Source organism: Coffea arabica, chromosome 6c (assembly GCF_036785885.1).
Source record: "Coffea arabica cultivar ET-39 chromosome 6c, Coffea Arabica ET-39 HiFi, whole genome shotgun sequence".
In the NCBI taxonomy this organism is placed as follows: domain Eukaryota; kingdom Viridiplantae; phylum Streptophyta; class Magnoliopsida; order Gentianales; family Rubiaceae; genus Coffea; species Coffea arabica.
The window spans coordinates 58,183,707-58,195,398 of NC_092320.1; the positions used below are offsets into that span (position 1 = coordinate 58,183,707).

At 34.9% G+C, this 11,692-nt stretch overlaps 1 protein-coding gene and 1 long non-coding RNA gene across 2 annotated transcripts; one reads left to right on the forward strand and one right to left on the reverse strand.

The window, feature by feature from the left end:
- Nucleotides 1-2,894: 2,894 nt before the first annotated feature.
- LOC140008837 (uncharacterized) lies at nt 2,895-5,878 on the reverse strand. Its single transcript, XM_072053730.1, has 3 exons — nt 5,784-5,878; nt 5,669-5,738; nt 2,895-3,140 (listed from the first exon to the last, which is right to left on the reverse strand). The coding sequence occupies exons 1-3, from the start codon at nt 5,876-5,878 to the stop codon at nt 2,895-2,897; spliced, it is 411 nt and encodes a 136-aa protein (XP_071909831.1).
- Nucleotides 5,879-8,496: 2,618 nt separating this feature from the next.
- Nucleotides 8,497-9,485, forward strand: LOC113704617 (uncharacterized). The gene is made up of 2 exons (XR_011815536.1): nt 8,497-8,586; nt 9,127-9,485. It is a non-coding gene; the product is annotated as an uncharacterized lncRNA (long non-coding RNA).
- The last annotated feature ends 2,207 nt before the right edge of the window (nt 9,486-11,692 follow it).

The window sequence follows — 11,692 nt, forward strand, 5'->3', positions numbered from 1 at the left end:
TGCCATTTGGTCTAACAAACGCCCCAGCTACCTTTCAAGCCCTCATGAACTCAGTCTTTGAGCCTTATATCAGAAAATTTGTTCTCGTGTTTTTTTATGACATTTTAATCTATAGTCTAGACTACAAGACTCATCTTTACCACTCATCCATAGTTTTGAACACCCTGAGAAAACACTCCCTATATGCAAAGATGTCAAAATGCTCTTTTGGTCAAAACCAAGTAGAATATCTGGGACATATAATTACTAGTGAAGGGCTAAAAACTGATCCATCCAAGATGGAAGCAATGCTGTACTGGCCAACTCCCACCTGTGTAAAGGCTCTTAGAGGATTCTTGGGCTTGACAGGTTACTATAGGAGGTTTGTTAAGGGGTATGGGGAGATTGCTAAGCCTCTTACTGAATTGCTAAAAAGGATCAATTTGCATGGAGTACTGCTGCAGAATCTACATTTCAACAATTGAAGCTGGCAATAAGTGCAGCACTAGTGTTGGCATTACCTGACTTCTCAAAGCCATTCCTGTTGGAAACTGATGCCAGTCAGATAGCCATTGGTGCTGTTCTAATGCAACAAGAGAGGCCAATAGCCTACTACAGTCAAGTACTGGGACAGAATAATTAGGCCAGATCTACCTATGAGAAGGAACTTCTATCACTCATCACTGCATTTCACAAATGGAAACATTACTTGATGGGACACTATTTCATTATAAAGACTGATCATGAAAGCCTCAAATACTTGTTGGATCAAAAAATTAACACTTCTCTTCAACAAAAATGGCTGGTTAAACTTATAGGGATGGACTATGAGATTCAATACAAAAGGGGGAAGGATAATGTGGTTGCTGATGCCTTATCAAGAAGGGGTGAATTGGAGAATACAGCAAAAACGTCTGTGCATACTATCACTACCATCAAGCCTCAGTGGTTGACAATGGTAGCTGAGAGCTACAATGGTGATGAGATGGCCACGGAAGTTCTGCTGAAGTTGGCTATGGGAGCTGATGCATTACCAAATTACTCTTATAACCAAGGGATTCTAAGATTCAAGGGAAGGGTGTGGGTAGGAGTCAATTCTAGATTAAGGCAAAGGCTGATCTTCTGTTTTCAAGATTGTTGTCTTAGGGGACACTCTGGGAATCATGGTACTTATCAGAGGATTAGGAGTTATCTATACTGGCCTGGAATGAAGAAGGAAATAGAGCAATATGTATAGAGCTGTAAGGTCTGCAAGAGGAGTAAAAATGAAAATTGCCCCTATCCAAGTTTGCTGCAGCCACTGGCCATACCTGACCAAGCGTGGCAACAAATTTCTATGGATTTCATTGAGGGGTTACCCAAGTCCTTTGGCTGTAATGTGATCTATGTGGTGGTGGACAGATTTACTAAGTATGCCCATTTTATTCCAATGACCTCTCACTACACTGCTAAAAGTGTAGCAAAGGCATTCTTTGATCAAATTTTTAGGTTGCATGGCCTACCAACACACATTGAGTTTGTTTGGACAACAAGAATTTGGAATAAAAATTTCAGATTTTGTTTTGCTTGTATCATACACACAATTCCCAATCACCTTTTTATCTCACATACATCACATCACAAAAAGTGCTACAGTAACTGGATCAAATAAATCATCCAAATAAATTCTTATCCAAACAAAGTCATTGTCTCTGATTGAGATAAGGCCTTTACTAGTTTGTTCTGGCAAGAACTCTTCAAAATGCTAGGCAGAGAACTAAATCTTTCATCTGCATATCACCCTTAGTCTGATGGGCAAATTGAAAGGGTGAATAGGTGTGTGGAAAACTACCTGAGAAGTATATATATGTATCAACCAGGGAAATGGAGGAAATGGCTCCCTGCAGCAGAGTGGTGGTACAACACTAACCATCATAATAGTTTGCAAATGTCTCCCTTTCAGGCCTTGTATGGTTACAAGCCTATTCAGATGAACCTGAGGCCTGATAGCACATTAATAGCTGCTGTGGAGGATTGGGCACAAGAACGAGTGGGCTGGAACTCCTTGCTCAAGGAGAACCTGTTGAAGGCTCAGAATAGGATGAAACAAATGGTAGATAAAGGGAGGAGTGACAGGGAATTTGAAGTAGGAGAATGGGCTTACTTGAAGCTTCAGCCTTACAGACAAACTTCTGTGGCTGTAAGAAGGAATATAAAACTAGCAAGCTAAGTACTATGGGCCTTATCAGGTAGAGCAAAAGATGGGGACTGTAGCTTATAGGTTGAAGTTACCAGCAGGATCAGCCATACATCCTGTTTTCCATGTCTCCCTGCTCAAAAAGTCACCTAAGGGGGCTCAAATCAACACTACCTTGCCTACCCTGAATGATGATGGTGAGTTTGGTCTTGTTCCCTCAGCAGTTCTGGACTAGAGGACAATTTTTAGGAAGGGACAAGAGGTCGAACAGGTGCTGGTGTAGTGGGAAAACATGGAACCCGAGGAGGCAACCTGGGAAGATTGGTCATTCATTCATGCTCAATTTCCTACTTTCCAAATTAATCAATCCTAGAGACTAGGATTGTGTTTAAGGGGGAGGCATTGTTATGGCCTGGATTCAATGGAGCTATTAAACAAACTACCAGAAAGAGTCAGCAGGGAAGGTAGCAAGAGAAATGGGGGGCACATGGAGGAATCACGTGGCCAAGCATGGTCCGAACAGAATGAAGAAATTGGGCGGGAAAGTTAGTTAACTGCTAGTAATCTGTTACTTGAGTTAGAAGCTAGGATTTGTATAAGAATTACATCTGCAATCGGAGGAATCATCAGATTGATTGTTACAAAATTCTTCTCTCAATAATATCTCAGACTCCCTCATTGTCTTTTCTCTCTTCTTCCTCTGAGTTCTTCCTTATTTCTCCCTCTTTTTCCCCTTCTTCTATCTTCCCTCTACTGACTTGAATCGCTTTTGCTGTAAATTCTCCTCTAAAGGCAAAAGATTATGAAGCAACCTCCACACAAAGAAAGACAATTTAATAGGGACAATGGCGTTCCAAATCAACCCGGAGACCAGAGAGATATTTTTCCTTTTCCTGACAGTCTCCCAAGCAGTGGAAACGGAAAAAAGCCCATTAGCAGAAGGAGACCATACCATGGAGTCCTTCTTAGACGGATCAAACTGTACCTGTAAAACTTGCAACACTATAGGTTGCAATAATCAAAGCCTAAGTTTTGCCTCATTCCATTTGTCCCCAATAAAGAATTCTGCCACAAGGAATTGAGGAGAGTCCTGCCGACAATAAAGTTGACACAAAGGATCATCTTGTAACCATCTGTCAACCCAGAAATCTACTGAACCCTCTCCAAAACACCATCGTATATATATATATATATATATGCAAAGTGTATATATATCATGCATACAATACCTCGATTATCAGCATTCCATTGTTGCCATCCTTTCTGCCTTGTGGCTTCTACATTCTAAGTTGATGTACCAAAATGAAAAATGGAAAAGAAGAAGAAGAAGAAAATTAATCATACAAAACTTTTTCTTGTAGACAATGAACTTTCATTTATGCATTATTCTTGTCAAGGCACAATTTTTTTTTAACTATTAATCCTCGAGGCACAGATTTTGCAGGTGACATAATGGTGAGCTTTTGCATCCGCCGATAGTACATGGAAAATGATGTAACTGGCAATCTGCTAAAGAATTGGATGCTAAAAAACAAGTCTGATGAAAAAAAAAGAAAGTCATAAGGACAACCAATATTCTTGATGACAAACAAAAAATAAACAGTAATTGAAATATAAAAATTGGCCATGAAAATCTTGCACTCCCTATGTGCCATAATTTGAGATTTTTTGTTTTTTGGAATTCAAACTTTTTAAGAAAAAAAATGTAATTATTAAGTTTGAATGTGATGATTTTGGATGAACCTTAAACATGGTCCTCACATTTAAATTCTATGAGTCTAGTGGCACGCAAAAAGTATTTTTTTTTTCAAATGGTAAAATGGAAGCTTGAGAAGTTGTGTTGATTTTGAAAAGATGATTCTTTGTTTGGATTATCCAAAAGGTGAAAACATGACACTAGAAAAGGATGGAGGGAGGATAAAAGTAATAGTTGCTCAGTTATTTTACTAGTTTACTACTATTTTATTTACCTTTTTATTGTATATTTTTCAAAAAGCTTCCTTTTGTTTAGTTAAATAGAAAACCGAAGACCATGTACTTTATTTGTTTTCCATTGTTTGATATCAATAGGGCAACAAGTAATTTTAAAACTAGTGGAACACATTATAAAAATTCATAATTTTTCAAAGAGTGAGTTTGTAGGACTTTTTGGGGGGGGGGGGGGGGTGGGGGGCATGGGCCCCCACTTTAAATCCACCACACAACTATTAAAGTCTCCCAAGCGTAAAATTTTTTTAAATTGGAAATTGTGAAAATGTAAAGGAATAATAATTATGGCCACATGCTATACAAATTAAAATTAATCAAAGCCATAAATAGGTATAATTATTCTATAATTAGAAGGTTATATTAACTTTGTTATAGGGGCTGTTCTCATTTTCTTTTACATCTAGATTTTAGATTTTTTTTTTAAAAAGGTCAAAATCGTGAATATACCTATGAGTTAACTTTAATTGATTCTGATTTTTTTTCTCTATAATGACATTCAATGATTAACTTTTGCAAAATTTAATGCAAACAAGCATAGGCTAAAAGAAGCATGAATGCTAAAACAGTAAAAGCGGTCAGGAAAAATTTCTATATTGGGAATAAAAGATGAAACATCTTAAATGACCCCATAAAGTTTTGATTCTAAAATTACTCACTAAAAATATGCTAATCACAAGTGAATTTCAGCTCATAACAATAGGTAGCTTTGAAGGTGTCCGATTGGTTTTGTTAGAAAAAATTCATATTGATGTTCAATGGATACCTACATAAGCAAATAAGGTTGCAAACTACGCTAAATCTACCAATCTAACTGAATCTCTTTGGAATTCCTCCCGGCTTTGTCAAATAAATTAAATTGTGTTGTATGATTCCCAGCTAACTTATTAATAACTTGTTTGGATAGGAATATTTGCAAAAAAAATTTCAAATTTTTTTCTACTTACATCATGAACACAATTTCCAACCCACCTTTTTATCTAACATATATTATATCAGAAAAAGTGTTACAGTAATTATTTTAAAAAAATATATCAAAGAACCTCCTATTCAAACAAACTCATTGGTTTCACGTTTTCTATATACAAATACATATACATGTACATGTATATATATATATATATATGAATTCAGCCTGGCCATAAAAATTTCAATAATTTCATAAAGTCCCATGTCTTGACGTAATATATATGTGGGTAAGATTGAGCAGTAATATCCATTGTTTTCATTATATATATACGTGGGACTTTATGAAATTATTGAAATTGTTATGGCCAGGCTGAATTCCTAATTTGAACCTAAGCTGATATCATATCCTATCCAATGAAGGAAAGAAAAATCCTGAAAATGACAATAGGAGACTTATGAATTAATGAAAATAACGCTTATGAAATTAATTAATCTCCGCCAAAATTAAAGATGTGAAATCTAAACTAATTTTTGTAAAGAATTTAATCCTGTGTCTGTGTAACGAGAAAACAACAATTGCTGACTTTCAAATGTTGTACGGATATTCTGGAGTAGTACTTGTTGCTTCAGTGGCCACAACGGATCCCTCAACTCAATGTTATTAACAAAATCCCAATGAGTCTTTTGACTGAACAAGAAAAGAAATTAAATCCCACTACAAAGCCGTACCTACCTCTGCAAAGCTGATCTACGTTGAATGGCCCAACTTGGGAAGGACAAGCTGCCAATGACAATGACCAAGTCACCAACAAATGAAAGAGACGCCATCAATTAATGCCAGACTTGATTGTTTCTCCAGTTAATTTCACGGACAAATAAATCTTGTCATTTCTTTGAATACTCAAGTAGAAATTTTGTAAGATTACACATACTTTAGCAAACTACGCTAAATCTACCAATCTAACTGAATCTTTTTGGAATTCTCCCCTGACTTTGTCAAATAAATTGTGCTGTATGATTTCCGGCTAACTTCTTAATAACGTTGGTTTTGCATTTTCTATATATATATATATATAGACACACACACGCAATCTTCCCCACATTTATATTCCGTGTAGATATGGGTCTTTATGAAATTATTGAAATTGTTATGGCCAGGCTGAATTCCTTATTTCAACCTAAGCTGATATCATATTCTATCCAATGAAGGAAAAAAAAAAAGTCCTGAAATGACAATAGCTGACTTATGAATTAATGAAAAGAACACTTAAGAAATTAATTAATCTCCACCAAAATTAATGACGTGGAATCTAAATTAATTTTTGTAAAGAATTCAATCCCGTGTTTGTGTAATGAGAAAGCAACAATAGCTGACTTATTCATATGTTGTACGGATATTCTTGAGTAGTACTTGTTGCTTGAGTGGCCAAATGTCAATGTTGTTAGCGAAATCCCAAAGAGTCTTTTGACTGAACAAATAAATCTTGTCATTTCTTTGAATATTCAAGTAGAAAGTTTGTAAGTATGTGTCTTGGCATGTCGAAGAGATGGTTGCTGTTGGTTATTAGTAGAACTTTAAGTACTTTCATCCGTTAAAGGTCATATAGCTGCTCAAGTGTCTTTGAGTGACAAATTGGGATTTAATGTCTCTATATAGACTCAAGGCTCCAAAATTGGTTCAGCCCAATGTTGTCCTTCGGTTCGATAAATTTATGAGAATTAAGAGTCAGCCACTTTATTTTCAAGTTTGGGTGTAGGTTCGAAAACTCTCTCATGTTACAGCCTTAATATTTCATAATTTTGTCATCAAACAGAGCAATTGATTATTGAAATTTTCATTCGGCACTCGTTAAAGCATTCAAATCATACCTGAGTTATTAAGTAAATGCATACATCATATTTATTATACCTCTGAATTGGGATACTTTCTGATTGTCAGGAAAAGACCCTTTAAAAGTCTCCTATGCACTAGGTTAGGAGCTCAAACCCTGTTTAGTGTATCACACAAGAAGTAGAGTACTTCTTGTTTTCAAAAAATTCAGAAAGTACAACAGTGTGCTTGTCTAGTTTGGTTCTTCACGCTCCTAACTCCCACACAAACCTCTTTAAACTCCTCACAATAGAGTAAGAATAGGAGTATGTTAAATATTTTTGCAGATAAAAAAAGAAAAAAAATGTGATGCTTTTCCAAATTAACTATACTTTTCCAATAAACTAGCACCTGAGCCCGCTTTTATCAATTGCCAATGGGTATCCATTATCCAAACTATTTTTTATTTACTTTACACAAACGATTGTTTGTTTCTGTACTCAACTGACATTCTACAAGACATAACATATTTTAGGTGAGATAACTTGGTTTCCTTCATGCATGAATCGAAGAAGAAAATGATTTATCAACATCCTCACTACAATTTGAGGTAACTATGCCACTGTATAGCCCACTTGCAACAAGATTTCACATATTAACGTATAATAATCCTAAATCAATATATCTTATTAAAACAGTAGGAAAATATGCTGGCTTTTGATCTATTCAAATTTTGTACTGGTGGTAATGTTACTAATTGTGTCCGTGGATAAGTGATGCTTACTAAACTTCTTATCTAGCATCTTATTCTATTCGTATATTTACCCTTCTTTGATCTTCCACGACAAGAATGGTTCAAACTATTTGAACAGCTCGCTATATATCTTCTGCTATAAATGGTTATCGTTGGCTTTTTTTTCTTAATTCCACAAGTTTGTGAAATACAAATATTGGACGTGGTAAAATCTCAATTTAGCTACACAACTTTCTTTGCCATCCTCCTTGGCTTCCTCCTTTTGGCAACAACTGTCTGAGTCGAAAAGCAGTCTGTAGTGAATTAAATATGTCTTGCTTCTGATGATGTAAATAGTCCAGGAAACTGAAATAGATCATAGGTATGAGAAAATAATGCTATGAGATGTAAACAATTACTCGATGAACTCAAAAAAAAATCCAAAAAATTGAACTCCATCGTCCTTTACTAGCTAATCTTTGGTTGGCAGAAAATAAAGCACAAGAACGTGCATTGAAAACTTGAGCGATATAGGGCTAAAGTATCAGTATCAATCCTCAGCATAAAATTTGGACCATGTGTGTGTGTGTGTGTATATATATATTAAAGACTTTAGCTTCGTGACATTACGCTAATGCTCGTTACCTTTTCTACTAAAAGAAGTTAGAAATTGCTGGACTTAAAAATTTCAAATCTTGTAATGTTGTTGATGCTTTTTTTAAACTCCTTCTGTAAGCTAATTCTGACTTAGACTTTGTCTTAATTCTTTGAGACTTGTCGCTTTCTCTTAACAATTCAGCGATAAGAAGTTTCAACACAACTACCGATTAGGTTTTGGAAAATTGCACCATCTCTTGCTATAAATAGCTATCATCATTCACTTGTTTTGTCACAAGCATAGCTAACATAAGATATCGGAGATGGCAAAATCTCAATTTAGCTGCGCAACCTTCTTTGCCCTGCTCATCTGCTTCCTCCTCCTCGTACCCAATAGTAAGTTGTAGCTAATCTTTAGTGAGAGAGTTTACACTTCTAGTCTTAAATGGTGAACACATGCACAGAATGGCGTATATTTGTACATTCCCAAAGTTTTAATTATTTGTCTCTACCTCTCAAATAGAAATGGCTGTCACTAGCAATGAATTAGAATAGTTATACGTATGTATCATGCATATGTACACTCACAATCAAAATTTTACCAATTAATTTGTATTACATATGCGCCATATGCTTTTCAATAAATGTTTTTGCTCAAAGTTTAGCCCTGTATTCTACTCTTGAATTTTCTCCCGCATTTTTTAATTTCTCGTCACATGTGAATAGACTGCAAGTATACATGTGTAGTGTTGCAAGTAACAATACATGTGGCATAAAAGTAGAAAATAAGATAGAGATTGACACAAAAAATGACATAGAGAAACCATACCCTAGAATATTAACAAACACTTATCCCCTATATGGACGAGCTCGATCCATCATATATTTGGACTAACTCTACATATTTTGCTTTCTCTTTTGCTTTGTTTCATGCAGAGATGCCAATGGCTGAAGCTAAATTTTGCAAGAGGCCTGCCGAGCACTATTCAGGGACATGTTACCCTAACCGGTGCTACAGTTATTGCAAATCTAAAGAACATGTTTACTCCGGAGAATGTATTTGGACTGGCCAGGGTCATCAACGTCATTATGCTTGCTACTGTGTCTACAATTGTTGAAAGCCTACTATTTGCTACAATTTGCACCGTACTTTGTAATGAAATAAAGGCCAACAATTCACTAGAGTTGCATATGTGCCGCCAATAGTTGTTGTTCCTGTGTCAGTCACTTGCCAATAACGTACGGTCATGTCTGTGTTATCATTGAAACATCACTGCTCAGTGATTATTTAATCAGTATTCATGTGTTTCTGTTACCATCTGTCTTGTATTCATTTAAATATAAATGGACTACCTCTGTCGAAGTATGAGGGCCATTCTGGGATTTTAAATTGTTATGAGTACATGTGATTATTATGTTTGGACTCTGATAAACACCAAAAAAATCTGCTAAAGAATTGGATGCTAAAAAACAAGTCTGATGAAAAAAAAAAGAAAGTCATAAGGACAACCAATATTCTCGATGACAAACAAAAAAATAAACAGTAATTGAAATATAAAATTGGCCATGAAAATCTTGCACTCCCTATGTGCCATAAGTTGAAATTTTTTGTTTTTGGAAGTCCAACCTTTTAAGAAAAAAAAATGAAATTATTAAATTTGAATGTGGTGATTTTGGACGAACCTTAAGTTGGGCCCTAACATTTAAATTCTTTGAGTCTAGTGGCACGCAAAAAAAAAAAGTAATTTTCTCAAATGGTAAAATGGAATAGCTTATGAAGTTGTGTTGATTTCGAAAAGATGACACTTTCTTTGGAACATCCAAAAGGTGAAAACATGACACTAAACAAGGATGGAGGGTGGATAAAAGTAATAGTTGCTCAGTTATTTTGCTATTTTACCGTTTTATTTTCCTTTCTATTTTTTTAAAAGTTTCCATTGACCCTGGCTTAGCTTCCTTTAGTTTAGTTAAATAGAAAACCGAAGACCATGTACTTTATTTGTTTTCCATTGTTTGATATCAATAGGGCAACAAGTAATTTTAAAACTAGTGGAACACATTATAAAAATTCATAATTTTTTCAAAGAGTGAGTTTGTAGGAGTTTTTGGTGGGGCCCCCACTTTATATCCACCACTATTAAAGGTTCCCAAGTGTAATTTTCTTTTAAACTGGAAGTTGTGAAAATGTAAAGGAATAATAAATACGACAACATGCTAAATAAATACAAAATTAAAATTAATCAAAGCCAAAAATAGGTATAATTATTCTGTAATTAAAAGATTGTATTATCTTGGTTATGGGGGCTGTTCTCATTTTCTTTTACATCTAGATTTTAGATTTTTTTTAAAACCAAAAAAGGTCAAAATCTAGAATATACCTAGGACTTAACTTAATTGATTCTGATTTTTTTTCTCTACAATTACATTCTATGATCAACTTTTGCAAAATTTACAATAAACAAGAATAGGCTAAAAGAAGCATGAATACCAAACAAATAAAATGCGATCGGAAAAAATTTCTATATTGGGAATAAAAGATGAAACATCTTAACTAACTCCATAAAGTTTTGATTCTAAATTAGTCACTAAAAATACGCTTATCTCAAGTAAATATCAGCTCATAAAATTTGGTAACATTTTTTTTTTTAAATAAAGGGTTACTTTATTTGATAAAATATAAGGAGGACATACATGGAAAGCAAAACTAGAAAAGCACAAGCGCTATCTTAACCTACGCTCTAACTCTAAACAAACTTGGAACACCCATCTGATCAAAAGCGAAATCACCTCTCACCAAGTGAGGCAAATCACGAAATGAGCCATACGTTAAAGTTTTTCATGAGTCCGCTCCAATGTTTGCAAGGCAGTCAGCCGGTTTATTCGCTTCCCGAAAGCAGTGTGATACCTCTCTAAAGAACCTTCTAACTTTTAGCAGTTCCTGTAAGTCCCCTCGCAACCATCATGGACACCGAGTTTTCCTTTGAATGATCTAAACCAGAACCAAAGAGTCAGATTCTAAGTGTAAATCAGAATACCCACGAGCAATAGCCAACCCAACACCGAAAATCAACCTTTTCAATTCAGCTTGCAAACTGGTAACATTGAAAATATTGGTTTTATTAGAACAAATTCATGTTGATGTTCAATGGATTTCTAGAGAAGCAAATAATGTTACACATACGTTAATAACTACGCTAAATCTACCAATCTAACTGAATCTTTTTGGATTTCCCGCCTGACTTTGCCAAATAAATTGTGCTATATGATTTCCGGCTAACTTATTAATAACGTTGGTTTTGCATTTTCTATACACACACACATACAATCTTCCCCACATATATATTCTGTGTAGTTATGGGTCTTTATGAAATTAGTGAAATAGTTATGGCCAGGCTGAATTCCTAATTTGAAGGAAAAGAAATCCTGAAAATGACAATAGCTGACTTATGAATTAATGAAAAGAACACTTATGAAATTAATTAATCTCCACCAAAATTAATGA

Coding starts and splice junctions, on each gene's coding strand:
- LOC140008837 (XM_072053730.1), bottom strand. CDS start 5,878: ATGGCGTCTCTTTCATTTGTTGGTGACTTGGTCATTGTCATTGGCAGC. Junction 5,739..5,783: donor CGTAGATCAGCTTTGCAGAG/GTAGGTACGGCT, acceptor TTTCTTGTTCAG/TCAAAAGACTCATTGGGATT. Junction 3,141..5,668: donor TGTGGCCACTGAAGCAACAA/GTACTACTCCAG, acceptor CAAGTTTTACAG/GTACAGTTTGATCCGTCTAA.